The following is a 21,487-nucleotide window of genomic DNA, read 5'->3' as shown; positions in this document are numbered from 1 at the left end:
AGTAACTTTTTCAGAAAACTCGTATGGACTCTTTCCAGCATATCAGCATAGAAGAAACCCCAAACTGGTGCAGCATAACATAGAGTAGATCGTACAAGGCTATCGAATAATTTGAATGCCACACACAGCGAGGGGTTTCTGGAGCTACGCAGTAAGTCAAGTAGTTGGTTCATGGCCGCGAAAGCCTTTTTAATCATGAAATTAGCTGCTAATGAAAATTTTCCTGAAGATGAAAAAGGGAGGCCAAGGTAGACATAGCTACTGGCTATTTCGAGTTTAACGTTACCCCAAAAAAAGTTAGTATTTTTTGCGAGACGGCCAGACTTTCTAAATACAACAATTTTTGTTTTGTTTAAATTAACAGTAAGGTGGTTAGATTTAAAGTATGAGTCAAGAAGATTGATTTTTTTTTGCAACTGTATTTTTGAATCACCCAGTATTACAATATCATCTGCGTACAGGAGGATGTTGAGTTCAGTGGAGTTATTAATTGAAATGCCATGGACATGAGGCTGACAAAAAGATTTTTCAATGTCAGCTAAAAATAGGGAAAAGAGGAGGGGGGAGGCAGGTTCGCCCTGCAAAATTCCTCTGGCTACAGGGAAAGAACTTGTTAACCCATTAGTGCTTCTTACTCTTGCACGGGCATCACTGAAAAGCAGATCATAAATTTTAATAATTTTATGGCTTACTCCTAGGTCAGAGAGCTTCCACCACAAAATGCTTCGATTAACAGAATCGAAGGCTTGACTTAGGTCAACAAAGCACGCAAAAACTTTGCGAGCGGGTTTTCGAAGATGGATTTGAACAATAGAGCTAAGTGTGAAAATGTGATCAGTGCAACCCCTGTTCTTACGGAATGCGCCTTGAGATTCAGGGAGGATCCCGTTCTGTTCCGACCAATGATATAGCCTTTTGGTTAGTATAAGGGAGAAAAATTTTGAGGTGCAGTTCAAGAGAGATATAGCTCTGTAATTGCTCGGGTCCAACGGAGAGCCTTTTTTCATAATTGGTGAGATTATTATTTCGGACCAAGATCGAGGAATATCACCGCTTCCCAGAATGAAATTAAACAAATTAATGAGGAATGTATGTCCGTCAGGAGGCAAATTCGACAAGAATTCATTGGAGATGCTATCGCTCCCTGGGGCTTTATTACGTTTCAGTAACGAAAGCACTGAAAAATATTCGGTAACTGAGATGGACGCTTCTAAAAAACTGCAAGAGTTACTAAAGTAAGGGTGGGCAAAGGAGTGGGTTAGGTTAGCTGTTGAGGGGGCAGCAAAGAGATTAGAGAAATAATCGAACCAACATTGTTTAGAAATTATTGAGGGGTTAAAATATGTATTTCGTCTAAAAATGTTCAAAGCTTTCCAAAATTCTGAGGAATTAGTTGCATTTTGTATTTTATGGTGGATTTCCTGGAAATATGTGTGTTTTTTGCGGGTACATGAATCACGGAAAGATTTTTTCAGTTGAATATATTTTGTGAAAAGTTCGGGGCAATTTCTCTGTCGGGCTTTTCTTAGAGTATATCTCATATCTCGCTTTAAAATGCGGCATTCTAAGTCAAACCAGGGAGATTTAAGATATTTACGATGTTTTTTTTTAACCTGTTGATGCATATTTGCAAGAGTTGCTGCATGAAAAACACTATTTTTGAAAAATTCAAAATTAGCATTGGAGTCGGTGATTTGGTGAGTGGATGTGTCAGCTATGCAATCTGAAAAGGTATTTTGGAAAATTTCGGTAAATTGGGGCTGCCACCGTAGCTTAGATTCAATGTTGTTGTTAGGGAAAACATGTGCAGATGGCGACGAGAGGAAGTAGGCAACAATTGGAAAGTGGTCAGAGTAAAAAAATTGCTCGACCTCAAAGTTTATTATGTTATTTATTGCGAACTGTAATGGGCAAAAAATATAATCAACAATTGATTTCCCAAATGATGAAACATAGGTATAATTTCCATCTTGATCCCCGGGGTATGAACCGTTTAAGATAGCTATAGCATTAGTTTCACAGAAATCAATTAGGGCATTGCCCCTTCTGTCGCGTTTACGGTCAAGAGAACCCCTACTGCTAAAATTTCCAGATACAAGATCCGGAGGTGCCCGACCGGAGGGATCCCCGCAGTGGCAGTTCAGGTCCCCACCAACCAAAAACCATTGACCTCTACTGACCAGAGTGTAACAAAAATCTAAAATTTCAGTAAAATTTTTCGTTTTGGAGCTCTCTGGGGGTATATAAACAGTTCCAATAATTAGATTTTGAAATAATAGAGTATCAGATAGGGAGATCTTAACAAATATTGCGAATTCAGACATCATTAGTATTTCCAAGATAGTTATTGATTTATGTATAGCAAGAATAATACCGCCAGTAGGTCTGCCGAATATGGGTTTTTTTGCCGGTGAAATAAATAAATTGAAATCACTCCATGCCCGCACCTCCAGGTCTTGGTCTGTATAAAAAGTTTCTGTTAAACCGAAAAATAAGAATTCAGAAAGATCAGAGATAAGTTTTGATGAAAGTTTCGACCGTAAGCCACAAATATTATAAAAACAACATTTTAAAGCATTATCATTATTCTGACAATCAACTAGGGGGTTAACATGATTCAAACAATTGTTTTCCGGAATTTGATTATCCTGAGGAGAGTTATTTTCGGATTGCGGCACGATTGACCGGGATCAGACATCGGTATTACTTGATGTATTTGATGGGACCTCGATGATCGAGTTATCATTCAAATCAACCGAAAAACATTTACCGTCCACAAATAGACAGTCCCGTATCAGTCTCACCCTCTTTTTTGCCTTCAAGCTGCTATCCATGAGTGAATGAAGGTGGAATCTAATTCTCCTTGTTGTGGCACAAAAATCTTCTCTCACACGTAAACCATCGAGTAAGGTGAAGTTGGAACGGCGTACACTCTTAAAGGCACTAAACACATCATCGCGATCAATACGGCGAACAAATTTCACTATCATAGTGACACACTGTAGATTACCAGAATCTCCATTTCGGCGGCGGAGTGGATGAGCAATGTCGATCATCAGACGGTCGGCTCCAGACATCTGTAGCTTTTTTTTCACAATATCACGTACGACGAAGCACCAGTCCTGGACATCATCAGAGGGTGGAATCTGTACGTTCTCCAGGATTAGATTATTTCTTCTATTGTAGTCCTCAGCTCGGTCTAGGCGTCTCTGGATCGTCATCAGATCAGATCTCAATTTTTCGTTAGCTGCTCTGAGGTCCGATCTTTCCCGGCTAGCTCTCTCGAGGTCATCAGTGATTTTCGATAGCTTCGCATCCACAGCATCAATTCTGACAGCAAGATCTGCAAGGGTCTCAGAATTGGCCAGCATTATAGATTTCAGGTCCATCAGCATGTCAGCAGTGTTGGCGTCAGTTCCACGATGGGCGGGAGGCGAATCAGTTGAACTGTGCCTTTGACGTTTTCCCAAGGTACCCGTAGCCTGAGGGGGTGAATGAAGCAGTCGATTTGCAGGCGAGAAAATTTCGTCAATGTTTTTGCTCTGTTTTTTAGGATTCCCCATTATAAAACGTTGTACAAAGATTCTGATCAATAAATCTGTGGGGACCTGAGAAATTAATAGCGAGAACTAATAAACACGATGAAATAAATAAGCAAGTAAAGGAAAAAAGATAAAAATATCAAGATGGCGTCGGAGCAAAATAAAAACGTGGCTTTTCCTCTACTGAGCCGTAAATATACAAAATGCAGGTATATCCCAAGTTATTTTTATTGTGAACTTGAAAAATGTTTCGGCCCCCGAACTTATTTATCAACTTATTCGTTGTTTTACTTTTGCCTCCTTTTCTGTTGTCGCACGTCCCCTCCCCCGACGGTCACACAACAATAAAAGAGGAAGAGATGCTTTCAAGCACGAGAGGACCCCCACCCAGTGCTGTATTAACGCATGGGCCTACCCGGGCACGGCCCGAGGGCCTCAAGAGAAAAGGGGCCTCGAAAAAAAATGAGAAGTAGTTGAATTTTTCTAGAATTTGTCAGGTAGGGAGTCTGAAAAATCCCCTGGCCCGCGGGCCCACGATGCTCTTAAGACGGCCCTGCCCCCCCCCCCCCCCCCGCGAGATATCGTCTCCAGAGGTGCCTTCGGGCAGCAACAATTGGCAGCACTCATTTTGGATGGAGTGGAAGGGGTGACCGCAAGATTTGTCACAGAACAAGATTTTTAAAGAGCTATAGTGGATCGAGATTCAAAAAAGGAGAAAAGTAATATAAAACAAAATTTCAAGCAGATTGTTTCTACTAGCTACTATTTAAAAAAAAAAAAATTGAGCTAAGTTTGATGAACATATCCACCCAAATTTTTTTTTTTGGGGGGGCGGGGGCTCGTGCCCATGTGCCGGATACAAGTTTAGGCCTATGCATCAAGGCATAATGACGAATTTGTGAAATCTTATTCGTGGAAATTCTGTGACGTGTAATTCTCACGTCACAGAATTTCCACGAATAAGAATTTACCACGTGTCTGGCATGACGGGAATTCACGTCATGTCAGTGTAGTGTGTTTTAGCCTTTACGCCATCAGTGAAGTAATAACTGTTTTGCCTTTTTGAAAAATTGGTTTTTTTTCAACACCCATGGATGTGAGGCGGGTTTTGGATGACCTTGAAGAGGAAGAAATTACTGCATTAATCGTTGCGGTAAAGTGTTCGATAAGAAAGTGCATGCATCCCGTACAGGGCCACCTTTACGATACATGGGGCCCCTGAAGACCAGACAAGACCCGGACACTGTCCCTTGAGGGATGTAAGCCCTTTACCCGATTGGGTTGAGTCTTGCTGATACATGAGGCCCGTCGCGAAAATAATAGTTGGGCCCCTTTTAGCCCCGATTTTTTTCTTCTTTGAGAGAGAGAGAGAGGAATCGAAAATTCAGAAAATGAAAATCATGAAAATTCGAAATAAATGCAAAAAAATTCGAATAAAATTTTTTTTTTCAGAATTGGTGAAAATGTAGAATAATAGAAATATAGTGAAAACTCGCTACAGCGTTACTCGATACAACGATATTTTTTCAAGTCTTGCTCAGAAATGTCTATATTCGAATGTTAAACTGCTGCCTCACGATATTTTAATAATTCCTCTACAGCGATATTTTTCCCAGGTCCGCAGAATATCGTTATATCGAGGTATTCATTATAATTTCAGAATTGATGAAAATTCAGAAATGATTAAGAAAACAATTCCAGATATGGTGGAAATAGAGAATTATTTCTTTCTAAATGAAAATGCAGATTTCTAGAATTCGAGAAAGAAACTATTGCTACCGTGAAAGCGGGTCCCCAAAACGCAGGGCCCGGTGAGACCGCACTTGTCCTACACCCTTAAGGGCGGCTCTGATTCTCATAAATGCATCCCTTAATATCTCGGCAGCGGCAGATTTATTTCGGGTTATACAAATTTTGCCACCCTTCTCCGATTCTACTAATTTTGTTGGCCACTCATTCCTCAAATTTGTCACCCATCTGAACTAGCCGCCCTGCGTTATATCCCGCTAAGGCCCCCAGTAAATACGTCACTGTTTGCAGCGTAGTGGTCTAGGGCGCTCACCGGACAAGAGGAGAGGGCGTGTTTTCGATTCTCCGTCACAACAGTCAAGTTTTTTTTCTTTCTTAAATTCGCATCAGCCAACTGTTAAAAACCTTACGGCACTGAGCGAGACCGTACATGGACGGTCGGACCTTTGTTTGTATATCGGGGAGTGACATCATCCTCGGATAAGTCGCCATCTGGTGGAAGTGCTGTCTTAACGCAGGGCCCACCCAGGCACGGCCCGGGGGCCTCAAGAGAAGAGGGGCCTCATAAAAATGAGAAGTGGTTGAATTTTTCGAGAATTTGCCAGGTAGGGCCTCTGGAAACCATTTGGCCCTCGGGGCTTATGATGCTCTTAAGACGGCCCTGTCTGGTGGCACTGTCAGCAATTGTGAGCTTTGGCTTGAGTTAGATCCGACCATCCATGTACGGTTCCGTTCAGTGCACTCTAAAGAAAGATTGAGATTCGCTGACTTTTTAGTCTAATGCGTTCACCCGGCAAGTGAGAGGACATGGGTCCGATTCCCCGCAAGCAGAGACGTACGTAGGGGGGCGATCAGGGATGCCGTGCACCCCTTAAGCTGACCAAAAAATAACATTTCAGTGAAAAAATTGAAATATCAAAAGAAAATACCATTTAAATGCTATATTAACCAATTTCCGTTAACTTAAATGCTTTTTGAAAGGTGGAAAATCAAAATTTCTCGGGAAGGAAATTGTTTCCTCCCCATAAGCATTTGTGCCTTCTCCAAAGCTTGATCCTGCGTACGCCCCTGCCCGTAAGGGGCCATTCAAGTATTACGTCAACATCGATGGGGGGAGGGGGTTTCCAATTTGCTGACTTTTGATGACAGGGGGGGGGAGGGGGGGTTTGGATAATGCTTACGTCATCAACCACCCTTTATGAAAATATGAAATATTTTTAATGACATCTTACTCGTTGAGTCAAAAACGAGAAAAACCTTTCGATAGTTTGTAGGCACTTGAAGTAACATACCCCACTATTGACAAGTGCCCTACAGAGCCACTTTAGTGATCTCTAAATATTTCGCGGATCCAAGTGATCTAGAAATGTTTCCGGGCCGCTTAAGTGCTCTGGAACTGTGCCATGCATCACTCAAGTGATCCTTAATTATACGCCGCGGATCACTTAAATAATCTGAGAATGTGCCGCGGGTGACTTGAGTGATGTAGAACCGCACCGGGGTTCACTTAAGTGCTCTAAAACTACGTCACATGTCACTCAAGGGATCTCTAAATGTGTCACGGATCGCTTAAATGCTCTGTAACTGTACCACGGGACCCTTAAGCGATCTGTAAATGTACCACTTAGTTCATTTTTGCAAAATTAGGTTTGAGGAGGGCAGGCCGCATCAGATAACCCCCAGGGACATATTTGGTCCGTGGGCCAAGGGCATTTATACGATTTATCATTATATGGCTTAGAAGGTGGGTCGCAATGAATTTATTAAAGATAAATTTTGAGCTCATAGCCTTCAAATAACATTGATATTAACAGAAATTGATTATATAATAACATATAAAGGTATTTTCCTCCGAAATTTTAATTAAAAAAATAAATTTTTCATCGTCGAGGGGGCACAAGCCCCCATGCCCCCCGTGTACGTCTCTGATCCCACCAATATGCGTTAGGATAGGATTCAGAGGGGCAGAGCTGATGACGAAATTTTGCTGACAAAGGGGGGAAAGGGTCAAAAAGGGCTAAAAATTTGCTTACGTAATACTTGAACGGCCCCTAAGTACAGTTGAATTTTCTTTCTTTCCTAAATTCATCTTCTCATCAGACAAACTTTGGTATGGAAAAGCGGAGAGTGACATCAGCCTTGGATTGTATATAGAAAGCTCTGACCCGGGCACCTGCAACAGATCCCAGCCTAAGGGCAGTGTTCCAGGATGTGGGGCCATGGGTGGTCCCCGCAAAGGCGGTTGAATTTTCTTTAATGGATTTATCTTCGCATCAGAAAGCTATTGAAACCTTCCTAGAAAGATCTTTACTTCCCATCTGTATTCACGGGAGTAAAACTTTTAAACAATGAGGTCCACAGATTCCACTTTTGGTAACTTTTTAGAGATGAAACACATTCGCCTAAAACTTAAAAAGAAAGAACGTGTCAACAGAGAGAAACCTACCTATGTATCTTTCTCTGTTTAATGAACAATTCATTGTACGAGACGCCTTTTAGTTTTTATCAATTTCTTTACAAACGGGCGTGGTCCCATACCACAAATTCTTACGCTACGCTTGGCATTCGAAACACGTCCAACGCGTTAGAAGAAATCCCAGTAAAACTGTGAAAACTTTGTGTGTGCATTACGATAGCCAATTAACTTAATCGAAACAACGATAAGCGGGAGAGGCTATTACATCGAATATCCTGCTCTTATTCTACAGAAATAGGAACGCGAACAAAAGAAATCCCGCATAGTGTGTCAACTTGACCATAGGTTCAGCTTGACTATTCTCTCATTGGGCGCTGCTCTTTATTTCCTTTAACGCCGAGATTTCTAGGAATCACATTCACTGCAAAAATCCATAATTAACCTTGAACTAAAAAAAAATAATTTTTCCTTGATACACGTGATAGGAACGAAAAAATCGGAGGCTTAGCCAGAGGCGTATTTACGGTTTTGCCGTCGGTGGGCTACCCGAATTTTGCCACCCTTCTCTCATTCTAGTCTAAATCTCTTGACGACTAATTACTCGAATTCGCCGCCCTGTGCTATAACACGCTTGTTTCCTGACACAGAGGTACAACAGAAATAACGACATGACCACAGAAAAAATTGCTACCGCAGGGAGTCCCCCATTGAGGGGTTAGCGCACCAACCCCTCAACGAGTATAAAAAAAACAAGCCTGCCGTTCGGAATTGGCAATAAATTGTAGATCCCGGTCTAATTAGCCCTCGTGTGCAGAAAATGACCGTGGTGCGACAAAAATGATCAATGATGACACGCTTGCCCCCCTCCCGCCTGTAAATATGCTTGTCTCTTAAGTCCTTGTTTTGGTCTCTCACATGCTTGTGAACTCCTTTGGTCACTTACATGTTTGCGGACTCTTTTGGTCACTTACATGTTTCCGGACTCTTTTGGTCACTTACATGTTTCCGGACTCTTTTGGTCACTTACATGTTTCCGGACTCTTTTGGTCACTTACATGTTTCCGGACTCTTTTGGTCACTCACACGCTTGCGTACAGCCTCAAAGGCAGAGTCGACTGATCTAATGTATATGGGCATATGTGAGCTGACATCACATCATCATCATCGTGCCCTAGACTTTAAAGTTTATCTCCGCCTATGTGTCTCCAAGTCCCTCCCATGCTCACACACTTTCTAAGTCACTCTCATGCTCACACACTTTCTAAGTCACTCTCATGCTCACACACTTTCTAAGTCACTCTCATGCTCACACACTCTCATGTTCACACACTCTCTAAGTCACTCTTTTGGTCATCCATATGCTTGCCCACTGTTTTGGTCATTCAAATGCTTGCAAACTGTTTCAGTCACCCATACGCTTGCACACAGTTTTGGTCACTCACATGCTTGCTCAGTGTTTTGGTCACTCACATGCTTGCTCAGTGTTTTGGTCATTCACATGCTTGCACACTCTCTTGGTTACTGTTTTCGTCATTCCATTCACATGCTTGCACATGCTCTGGGTCACTCTTTTGCTTACTCACGTGCTTGCACAAGCTCTGGGTCACTCCTTTGCTTACGTACTTGCACACACTTTTGTTTACTCACATGCTTGCAAACTCTTTAGGTTACTCACTGACCTAGTCTCTCACTCTCCGGGCAGAGGCGGATTCGTGGTTATAAAATTTTGCCGCTTTTCTCCTTATGTACTAATTTTCTTAGCCACTGATTCCTAAAATTTGTCGCCCTGGGCTATAGCCCGCTAAACACCACTGGCTGGAGTTAGTAATTAGTAAATACGCCACTGGTCTGGTTGGACTAATAATTCTTCACCTTCAATAGCTCAAATACCGACGCACAACCATCTTCAAAATAATCCCCTTAAATCAGGCTTAAATTAGTCTTAATTAGGTAATGATATACGTTGGCCAGTGCTCATACAGCTTCTAGGAGCATTGCTGTTTCAGTTTCAAGAGAGGAATTCCTGCAAGCTTCGGACCGCTCTAGGAATATTGCTGAAAGCCATAGTTTACAATCACCAGTGACGTTCCCTGCATTGCTGCTTTTACCTCAACTGATGGCACAAAATGATGTGACTGCAGTTTTTTTTAATCGCTTGAAATAAATAAACCATAAATTACCATTAGAGACCGATGGACATGGTACCATTGGCAACTTCTTGCCAGATCTGGCCCGTTTACGACGATGAACTCCCACAATCAGCATAAACGTGTTTCAGAGAGTAAAATAGGGAAAACACACAAGGGATGCTATTTGTATATGCTACGTCATTTTCGGGAGTCCATTCGACGTAAATGTCCAATGGTACCTTCTACAAATATCTTGAAATATCTCGGCAAATATTGCACGTAGGAACGTGGAATTTTTTTGTTGGCCTCAGAAGATTCCAACAAAAACATAAAGGAGCGAACAAACACTTTCCCCCTCAGAAGAGACTGGGGAACAACTTTTTAATTAGGTTTTTGAGCATCAGTTTTTTATGTATACGACCCCCTCCCCCCCAAACAAATTTTGAGATTTTAAGTAGCTGCGTGTCATTTGAAAACTTTTTGTAATTGAAAGTATGTTTTTGAAGTCAACGGTTGCAGAGATATCTGCTGTGCAAACAATTTGGGACAGCCTATATACAGGGTGCAAATAAACTGATGGTCAGAACTGTAAGGGGTGATAGAACTCGACAAAAAAATAGCTTTCACCTTAGAATGTGGGGTCAGAAAGCAAGCGGCGAGCCGTGAGAGGGCACCTGCATGGTGAAAATGGAGAACACAGTGAAGACAAATAATCTTGATTATCAAAAACTTTACAAGAAATGCTCAAATGAGCGACCACCAGTTGCAATACAGGTGTCAAATCGGCGACGGATAGCAGCTGAATGACGTGTTCGACGAAAGGCGACGTTTCATACACTTCAGAGAAAGTCCCCCCTCTCGCGGTTCTTGCCATCCGACCACACATTATATTAAGAAGACACCAACGAATAAGGCAAATACCCGAAAATACAAAAATCCTAATGCATTTCGGCACCAATGGGTGTCATCTTCAGAGGAAAATATTTAACCACCAGTCACGCTGACCGAGTTTCCAACTTGGGTTGAATACCAAATCTTAACGCTCGATTGCTCGGCGGAAAAAGTACTTCTGTTCACTTCAAACGTCGTGGTCAGAATCAAGCTGTGAGCCTGCGTGAGATACTAATGCAGCGTCCTGATTGGACGCTTGCGGAATAGTGTTACCCGATTGGTCTATTCGAATTTTCATAGAATTCACGATTCGAATAGAACAATCGGGTAGCAATATTCCGCAAGCGTCCAATCAGGAACAGACGTACTTTTTACGCTGAGCAACCGAGTGTTAAGATTTGGTATTCAACCCAAGTTGGAAACTCGGTCAGCGTGACTAGTGATTAAATATTTTCCTCTGAAGACGACACCCATTGGTGCCGAAATGCATTAGGATTTTTGTATTTTCGGGTATTTGCCTTATTCGTTGGTGTCGTAATATTCTTGGGCAAAGTTGATCAAAATTTACACACATTGTATGATGAAAGTTGTTTGTTTTGGCGAATTCTATCATCTCTTACAGTTCTGACAATCGGTTTAGTTACACCCTTTAGTAACCAGTAATTGGTTTTGAACCAATCTTACGAGATACATTTTACGAAAACGTATTAAATTGCTGAACACCAATTCAGTTTCTTTATCAAAAATGCTCAACAAAACTTTTCATAAGGACTATAACTCGGCTGATGAAGAAATGAAGAAATTCAAGCGCTTGGATTGATAAGACGAGTCCACTAAGGAACGAAGTCTACTGGAACCTCGCACGAACTGCTAGATTCAATCTTTGGGTCATTTGAGAAGCCGTCCACTGTAGAAATTAAATATTTTAATCTTCTTTTTTGCTTGACAAAATATTTGCTGAACAAAGCATTACTGATAGATCACGCAAAGAACAATTATTTTTCCTTGCATTTTCAGGATATAGAAACCACAAAAGAAGTTTTTGAATAGCCTGTTCACTCTCTTACAAGATCTTAAAACTACTAATATAAGGGAAGGAAAATTACTGGCGTCTGCTGCGCTAAATTACATGATTTCAGGGATCAAATAATGAAGCAAAGCTTGTGTCAAAGTAAAAGAAAGTCACATCCTATATTAAGATTTGTTTTCTTTGTTTATTCTTGTGAAGTTTGGAATCAATCTAAATGAAACGTCAGTCAGTCCAGTCAACACGTTCTAGAGTAGACCTAAACCTTCTACACCTTCTGTTCTAGAAGGTGTTGGTCAAGTGCAGAATGTTATACAAGGAACATAACAAATACAATACAACCTGCTAAGTTGCCCATCTGTCTCAGGTAAACCGTTTATCAGGGAGGAACTACAGGACTACTGGGGGACTGCATCTTTGTGAGTTGACTAGAAAATTATTGCACTGCAGGTGGTCAATTTATAAAGGTTTTACTGTATGATATCAACGTATAAAATGAATTCCGTACCACAGGTAATAGTTTTAAAGCAGCTCAATTTATTATGCACAAGCAACAGACAAGCTTCAAATCTTATCATAAATTGCCGATAAAAATTTGTACATTTGTCAGCACCAAGATTAACATTGGTACTTTTTCGGCTTCATAAATTTTGTATATGAATAACGATACAGTAAATGTATGGCAACAATAGTGGGGTGGGGGGAAATCGAATCACATAATAATGTGATCGATTGAAATACCTAAAATTTGTGGAAAAATTTATCAGTAATGTAAAATGAATTTAAGCTTTTACTAGGTTCCGGACTGAAAGACCGTGGTCCAGATAAAGTTTAATTCCCAAATGAGAATTTATTTAAAACTACGGAAGAGATCTTTGAGAGTGACTATAGATCTTGATTGTCGAACAGGTTCGCATCGACCCCATTAACAAAAGAGCTGGATGTCTAGCAGTGTTCCTGCTGATATTTTATAAATTGCAGCAATTTGCTAATCACATAAAGAAGCGAAAACAGCCAGATGGGAGAAAATATTTGCCAAGTAGATGCTTTGATAAGGCGATAATTTCGAATATATACTCGTTATTTGGTGAATCTTTCACTCAATAAAACATTTCGTCTTGATTTGTCGTGATCATGCAACGGGACAATGGTGACTGCCACCTCCTACTGAAGACACGAAGATATTATCCCCATCTGTGAACGAAACATTTAGAAGTTTCATCCAGAATAACTTATAGACTAAGACAACCATGAATATTTTTTATGGACATTGTATGGTATTTTATCACGTATATATAGTTTTTAGCTTTTATAATTTCATTTTCAATTGGGGGGGGGGGTGCTGTATTTTAGAAATATGTAACATTCATATTTGTTATGGGCATCTTTTTTTCAGCCACCTGGTTGGGCATTTTGCCTGTTGTGGCCTTGTATTTGTATAGTATAAGTGAAATTTCTACTGGACCACAACATTTTAGCCCTGTTAGTAATTTACTCACAGAACAATAGGACGAGTTACAAAATACTTTTCACTAATAAATCACATTAGAATACAATCACTGAAGAAATTAAGAGCATCATCAGATGTTTTACGACGATATTTTACTATAACAAAGCAGTAAGTTCAATATAATAAAGATTGGTGCGAAAACATCGAAAGAGAAAACATAAAGCTTGACTCAAATTTAAAATGCCTACAATTTACTATATTCGTCTTAGTAATAAACTGTGCAATTTGCTGTACAACGCGACAGTGTTATAATACCTCAAATGAAAGGTTTTGATCTTTTTAAACTGTATTATTTTAAAAACGTCATCAAATGGTGTTTAAAGAAAACTTTCTGAGCTAGATATCCCCAATAAACACTTCGAACATTTTGTGCAAGCAATCTCGATTAGTTAGTGATTAGTGTTAAAATCCATATTTGAAAAGAGTAATCATCTTATTCCATTGATTCAAAAAGCGCGAGATAATTTTTTTAATGCGTAAAGACGATGAGAACATTCATGTGCAGTTTATATACAGTGAATGAAAGGAGCAAAATCAATTTTGTGCTTAGTCATTTCAAGTACAAGCTTATACGTATAGTATATACACACGTTTCATAATAATTATATATTTCAAAAGTTATAAATTGTTTTTAAAAACAATGAGAGGAAAAATGTTCTTTTTTTTATGAATTTCAAACGATAGTGAAATCAATCAGCTGTGCTGTTGAGATGTATTTGTGCTTTCAGAAAAATATATTATCGATATGCTTATACACTTTTGCAGAGTTCAAAAGTTATATACACTTGCATAGAATGTATTTTTTAAAATACGGTTCTCTCTATATACTTATACCATTGCCACGATTTATTTTACCAGTTGTATATGACACACTTGCCTAGTCACAGTAAGTAACTTCGTACGAATCATTTTTGGCTTTGATTTTTATATTGGTGGACTTTCTCTCAGTTATTATGGTGCTTGTGTATGTCGATTAAAAAAAAGGAATACATCATCTCAGAAGTAAAAGAATATCTCTGAGAACTCCATGACTTCAGATGTACTTGTCGCTTGTCCGCGATTGAACTGATGGAAATGAAAAGTGATGCCATCCACGGTGTCTTCTTTCTTTCGATTCCGCATGTTTGGTATCACAACGTCTTCCGCTAGCATCGAATTGACGTGCAGTTCCAATTCGCATTCGATACCTTTCCTGACGAAGTATGTCTTGCGCAAACGTAAACGAACGTCTTTGTCTCTTGCCAAATTGAAGCTGACCGTCATGTCTTCGCGTTCAATTTTATCCTCTTGAAGTTTGTAAAGGAATCTGAGAGTTCCGTCGTATTTTGGTTGCCTGACTGAGAAGAAGTTGTTGTCCAGTCTTACAGCAAATCCAACACCAACGAGGAATATATCGTGATTCGTTACCGTGAAACGTGTGCCACAGACTTTGATCGGTCGGACTGGCGAATGGAAACCGGTGGGATTGTAACGCGTCGCCACGAAAAAATCTGGCGGTACAGTTCTTTTAGTCATGTCTGATGTGAGTCCTTTAGGCATCGGCACGATTCCGGGAATCGCCAGATTCATGAAGATAGCATAGCTTTCGTCTTTTGTGAGAAGACCATTTTTTGCTGGGCCCTTACAGAACTCCTCTGCGCTCATGGCCAAGAATCTTACATTAGGTAAGACTGTATCTAGAGCCTGAAATAGAAAGGGGAATAGCTTAAAAGCACGCATGTACATAAGCACAATAACTAAGAAAAATACTTTTTCCAGCAAGGAAATTTATTTTCATGATGGGAGAAAAGTCAACATAAATCAAGAAAATTCAGCTAAGCTTTTAAGAAAATTAGTGAAACTATACAGCAGAAAATGAACAAAGACATGAATAAAATTATTTCGTTCACTTTTCCTTGCTGAAGCAAAGAGTTTCACACACCCATCGTTCGATAATACATCTTTTGGAACGTTGCCTCATTTGATGTCATATATCAACGCTAAGCTAAATTTTGTAAGCATCTATCAAATGTAAGGGGACGATGGTAACGACGAGCGGCTGCATATCATGTCATTAATTAATGACAAATCACACTTCAAAGTGATATTTTAGAACTTACGTGCGTATCTTTGTTTATTATCGTGAATGGATGTGAAGGAAAAGTTATTTTCCACTAATTGTGAAAAAAAACTTTGAATCGTATCAAAAAGTAGAATAATTACGTTGATATGATTAGACATGCTTTTAATCGCAAAATTGATATAAGTCCTCTTCAGATATTACAACTAACATGAAAAATCATTCAATAGCTAAAACATCTTTCATTATACTTAAAAAACATATTCAAATGGAAAGGAAAAATAATGAACTGCTGAACATTACCAGCCGCAGATTCTCGATTTCAATCTCGACGTTCTTTCTTTTGCATTCTTCTTCAGCCCATAGATGGACGGCGGAGTAAAGCGAGAATTCGGAGTATATATTGAGATACGGCCTCGATACTATAGTCTCCAGAGTAGAGACGGAAACCGAGGGAAATGTTTGACAGTTGAGGACTTGATGCGTTTGACGATCGATGATGTTAAGACATTCGTAGATGAGATGATGGGCCTCCAACACACTCGCGAATTCATACACTTGGCATACATTCTTTGGCGAGACGTGCTGTTCAATGAAGACGAAACATTCACGCAGCAGATGAGGCAACAGGTACTTCTTGGCTGCATACGCCGTTAACATCGCATCTTCCACTGATGTCAAGTTCAGAGTGTCAGTATAAGCGTATCTGAAATAGCAAAAGTAAATGCTCATGTGGTGAGAATAATGTGGTGCATTAATGAAAACTCTGAAGGGCACATTATTTTTTTTCCTGTCCACTATAAATGGAACTTATAATTTACCTTCCATGTAATCCCTTTACGTATAGGCCTTTGGCAACATATTCGGATAATATACTACTACATTCAAAAAGTGTCGAGACTTATTTTATTACGTAAGAATGCATACAGATAAAACCTGTTTATTTTTGTGTTTCCTTTAAAGTAACTACTCTGCGCAATTTGCCATTGTGCCATTGTTCGTACAAAGATGTTAATGCGGATTGCAAGCTTTTTCTTTCGTCACACCCTCTCCCTCCAGTGCCTTCGTCGCTGCTCACCGCACTTCTACCAAACCTGACAATCGTTGCCCCTTAAGCAAATTCTTTATCCGAGGAAAAAGTCACATGGGCAGGATCAGGGGGAATAAGCTGGTTGTGGAAGTATCCGAATGTGATGTTCTGACAGCAGGAGGGACTTGTGAGCGGTGCATTGTTCTGATGGAGCCCCCACGACTAGGCCTTCCAAAGATCTGCTCGCTTGCATCTCACCAAATCTTGCGGACGTTTAAGGACTCGAAGGTTCTTCCTATGTCAGATTACCAGTCTAACCATCACATTCCTATACTTTCCCAACCATCTTATTCCCCTGAACACTTGCCCCATATGTAACATTTTTTCTTTTCCTTCTGATAACGAGTTTGCTTAAGGGGAAACGATTCTCAGGTTCCGAAGAAGTGCAACGAGCAGCGACGAAGGCACTAGAGGGTGTGACAGAAAAAAAAAAGTTTGCAATCCGCATTTACATCTTAGTATGAACAATGGCAAAAAATGCATAATTGCACAGGATAGTTACTTCGAAGGAAACACCAAATAAACATGTTCTATCAGTATTAATTCTTCCGTAGTTATAAGTGACGGAACTTTTTGAACGTAGTAGTACAATTGAAGTGCCAGTGGTACATCTAAAAAAAGTGAAATCTTTGTTAGCTTCGAGGAAATAGAGGGGTAGAAATGAAACAGGTTTTTAATTCTTACCCCATTTTTTAGCCCTTCCTCTGTTTATGTGTAAAACTTTATTTTTTTTTTACTCGTCAAAACTCGGTGAGGGAGAAAAAAAAAAGCAATAATAATCCTGAGGTAAATGAGAAAAATAAATTAAAAAAAATACTATTCGCTTTTATAGCAGTGTTTCTCAACCTTTCTGAAAATAAGGACCAGTAAAATGTCTGAAACAATTTGACGGTTGCGCCCCGTATTACGGGGCATCTATATAATTTTCGTTGTTCCGATTTTTTTCATACATTTGTCCCGTTTTTTCAACGACGCGAAAAATTTGAATTTGAAATATTTACTACCGCTAGAAGGAATTCAAATGATTTACTCCAGGTCGTGAATACACACAGCGTTCCCGTAATATAAATTATAATTATGATAATTATGGCAAGAATGATAAATATTCATCTCACGTTTATTAGATCCCATTTCTTTTCTTCGTTTTATTTGTCAAGTTTAACGTTTTGTCTTAAATTTTTTTTTTGTATTTTAATTATGATTGGGGTAATTGGTCCTACTTCTTACAATTTGCGATGTCTCGTACTTTACGGATTATTATTCAAGATCCCAGTTAACCAAATTTTATTTTTCTCAAGGAAATATGGTTATCAGATCATTGGAATATTTTTTTTCACAAATTTTGGTTTACTCCGATTTATAGTGGTCCTTTGTTTCCACACCCTCCAGCAATTTTAGCAGTAATTAGCAAATTGCATTTAAAGCAATAAATTGCAACTTTTGGCAAAATTTAGTGATATCCCGTACTTAACATCGCAATTTCCAGCATTGTCCTCGTTGATGTATGGTAAACCTATGTATGAAGGTATAATTTTTTATTTGAACACATATGAATATTACTGATATTAATTACAACGGATGAATAATTTTATCAAGCCTGCCTGCGGACCACCGGTTCAGAACGCTGGCGTATATTGGGTTAGCAATGAAGTGTCAAGATACGGGAAAAAAAGGAGGGAGAACTCGAATGTATTTCTTGCACTGCTCCGAGCAAAAATATTTTGTCACTCTACGTAAAGAGGTTAAGGGCCACCCCTGTGCATTTGACATCCCTCTATTTTTTGGCCGATACAGTAGGAGTCAATCCGTGCACAGAGCTATTGCATTATTGAATATGTTACGGGGCGCTGCGTGAACCCTATGCTTGCACTTACAATGTCCTGTGAAAATTTAGCCACGAGTGCATTCAGGATACCGACAAAACATGAAAAAAAAGGTTTTATCAACCCCGTATGATAAAAAGACTGGAAATGAACACTGGAGTAGTGTTGCTGAGGGTATCGTCCCAAGAGATTGGAAACTTGCTAACGTTGTTCCGATATTTAAGAAGGGTAGTAGAGAAGCGGTGTCAAATTATCGTCCAGTGAGTTTGACGAGTTCCCTCTCGAAAATTTTGGAAATTATCATCAAAAGGCAGTTTGTGAAGTGGATAGACGAGAATAATGTATTGTCGGATAATCAGCATGGGTTCAGGAAGGGGAAGTCATGTGTAACTAACCTCCTTTGCTTCTATGATCACGTGACTAAGGCTTTGGGTAAGAGCAAAAAATGTCGACGTTGTTTACCTTGATTTCCAGAAGGCATTCGATCGGGTCCAACATGGCAAACTCTTGAAGCGCTTACACGAGATTGGAATTGGGGGCAACTTGCTGAATTGGATAGAATCGTGGTTAAGAGATAGATCGGAACGAGTTATGGTGAACGGGGAATTCTCTGGTTGGACAGACGTCACAAGTAGAGTTCCTCAAGGAAGTGTCCTTCGCCCCATACTTTTTTCACTTTTTATCGACAAACTTGATCAGGGTATCGATGGGATTACTAGCAAATAGCAGATGATGTGAAGCTAATGGGGGTAATCGGGAATGAAAGCGATAGGGAGTTGCTCCAGACCAACTTAAACAGGATTGCAGCATGGGCAAATGAATGGAGCATGACGTTTAGCGTTGATAAGTGCATGGTCGCTCATTTTGGTTCACAACCTCATTTTGGAACAACCCACGGTTCTCTTACGAGTTGAATGGTGTCACTATCCCGGATGCAACTAGGGTCACCGATTTGGGAATTCTCATTGATGAGCGACTTAGGTTTTCTGAACATTGCTCAGCGGTGGTCAAAAAAGCGAATAGAATGCTTGGTCTCATTTTTAAAAAGGTCTCTTCGCGTTCTCCTAAAGTCATTCTTCCACTTTTTCGAGGATTAGTTCGCCCTGGACTGGAGTATGCTGTAAGGTTTTGGAGACCATACCTACAGAGGGACATAGAATTGGTTGAAGGGGTGCAGAGAAGAACTACGCGTGTCCTTGTTGGCACACAGGGCTTGAGTTATGAAGAGAGACTTCATTTTTAGAATATGTTTACATTGGATGAACGCAGGTGTCGAGGAGATATGATCGAAGTGTTCAAAATTTTCAATGGGATGGATAGGATGGACCATGAACTTACCACCAATCGACTGCTTTTACAAGGGGACACCGGTATCGATTGGTGAGGGACAATGCAAGGTTATGGTGTCGCAGGGAATTTTTCTCTAATAGGGTTGTTAATAAATGGAATAGCTTACCCCCGGAGGTAGTAAATTGTAACACAATTGACACGTTTAAAAAGAAATACGATAAACATGTTTGGGTAAATCGAGAAGCTATCCATTCTTAGAATAAGACGACTATAGGTATTCTTTATGGGCATTGTATAGTATTTTATCATGTGTATATATTCATTATAATTTGTGTTAATTGCATTTTTAATTGGGTTGCTGTTTTTTTTTTAAAATATATGACATCCATATTTTTATGGGCATCTTTTTATCAGCCACCTCGTTGGGCATTTTGCCTGTTGTGGCGTTGTATTTGTATTTGTAACTTCACAAAATATTTCACTAGTTTTGTATAATACTTTTGTATAATAGAGCGTATGTTCACAAAGATATAAATGTTTTCTATAAAAAATCCAATTTTCAACTCATGTTTTTCACCTATAACATGAGGAGTTTTCAACCAATTTTTATGAAATTCACATAAAAGTATTTTGTTGCATTTTCTTCATTTTGACATCACACACGCGTGTTATGATCAAGATTTTCTCTTATATAGCATCAGACACATGTCTTCGCTCATTCGCATAAAGCTGTGGGCTTATTTTTTAAATAATCAAGTAACATAAAATAATCGAAATACCAATTTGGGGAAAAACCCTTATCATCCAGGAATTCTCAGCCAGTAACATAAATTACAGCTCACGATATCGCGTATATCTTTTTGAATTTTTACGACATTCAACTGAAATTTTTATATAAGTTGCAATTATATACCTGGCAACTAAATTATGAAAAAAATAAAACCGTTATTTTCTGCACAAGCGCAGTTAATAATCATTTATAAAAATGTTCATATCTCGTTGAATAATAAATTGTTACATTTTAAATTTCTACACAAGATGTCTCATGTATAGCGCTAATTTTTGTGTGAATTTAAAAAAAAAACTCTTGTTGAAAACTCCGCATGTTATAGGCGAAAAACATGAAATGAAAATTGGAATTTTCATATAAAACATTTGTATCTTCGTAAATATACTTGATATTCTCTCGAAAAAGCACATAAATATTACACAAAATTGGTACAACATTTTGTGAAAGTTACAAATCATTTGAAGTTTTTTGCCATTCAGGGTTTATCAAAAATATTTTTTATTGTTTAATTTTTTGTTGGTCCCCTAAATGCACTCGTTACTAAATTTTCATGGAAATTGTGAGTGCAGGCATAGGGTCTACGTGACGGAAGTTTCAGAACAATTTGCTTAGTATTTTCCTAGAAATTCGATAAAAAAACATCGAAACTCTAAAAAGGACGCAGACTAATGGACGTGTAAAGTGTATGTCTTGTATTATATACGTTGCGTCTCAAGATTTTAGAAAGAAACATTCAGTTTAGTGGTTTTATCAAATTAAGCAGTGTCCACAAATCCGATTTCTCTTATCTTTATGTATGGAAACGGGACGGAACATGAGCTAATTATCCACTTAAAGAGGTCTGACTGTTTATTCATTTTTTTTCAGCCCATGAATTCAAATAACTAGAAATGATCTCATCTTGTTTCCCTCCGACATATTTAAAGGTTAACATTGAATTTCTATCGAAACATATACAACTATGGAAATTATTTAATTATTTTTCAAGTGAAAATATATTTTCACATGATTTCTCTCGAATCATGCGAGCAATAACAATAATTCTAACGGCAGCTACGCGGCAAAAGAGAGGTAATTGTCCCCCTTGCTTTTTTGCACTGGGAGCATTTGCACTAGTGATTTCTATCATCTGTCCAATGCCTCTCCCAGCGGGTTCTTAAACTTTTGCCAC

General features: G+C 39.2%; 1 protein-coding gene across 1 annotated transcript in view; it reads right to left on the bottom strand.

Moving 5' to 3' along the window:
• Positions 1–12,278: 12,278 nt before the first annotated feature.
• Positions 12,279–21,487, bottom strand: part of LOC149074160 (BTB/POZ domain-containing protein 3-like) — a 66,950-nt gene continuing 57,741 nt past the window's right edge. The window contains exons 3-4 of the mRNA XM_089246215.1: positions 15,627–16,029; positions 12,279–14,947 (exon numbers count right to left, since the gene is read on the bottom strand). Coding sequence (XP_089102341.1) covers positions 14,261–14,947; positions 15,627–16,029 — 1,090 coding nt within the window. The 3' untranslated portion in view covers positions 12,279–14,260. The remainder of the gene's footprint in view (positions 14,948–15,626; positions 16,030–21,487) is intronic.

The sequence above is a fragment of the Pholcus phalangioides genome, unplaced genomic scaffold, assembly GCF_987345545.1.
Source record: "Pholcus phalangioides strain wild (caught in Gottingen) unplaced genomic scaffold, Ppha-v1.0 ptg000017l_1, whole genome shotgun sequence".
NCBI classification, from domain to species: Eukaryota; Metazoa; Arthropoda; class Arachnida; order Araneae; family Pholcidae; genus Pholcus; species Pholcus phalangioides.
The sequence above is the reverse complement of the archived record's forward strand: the minus strand, read 5'-3'. Positions and strand labels throughout refer to the sequence as shown.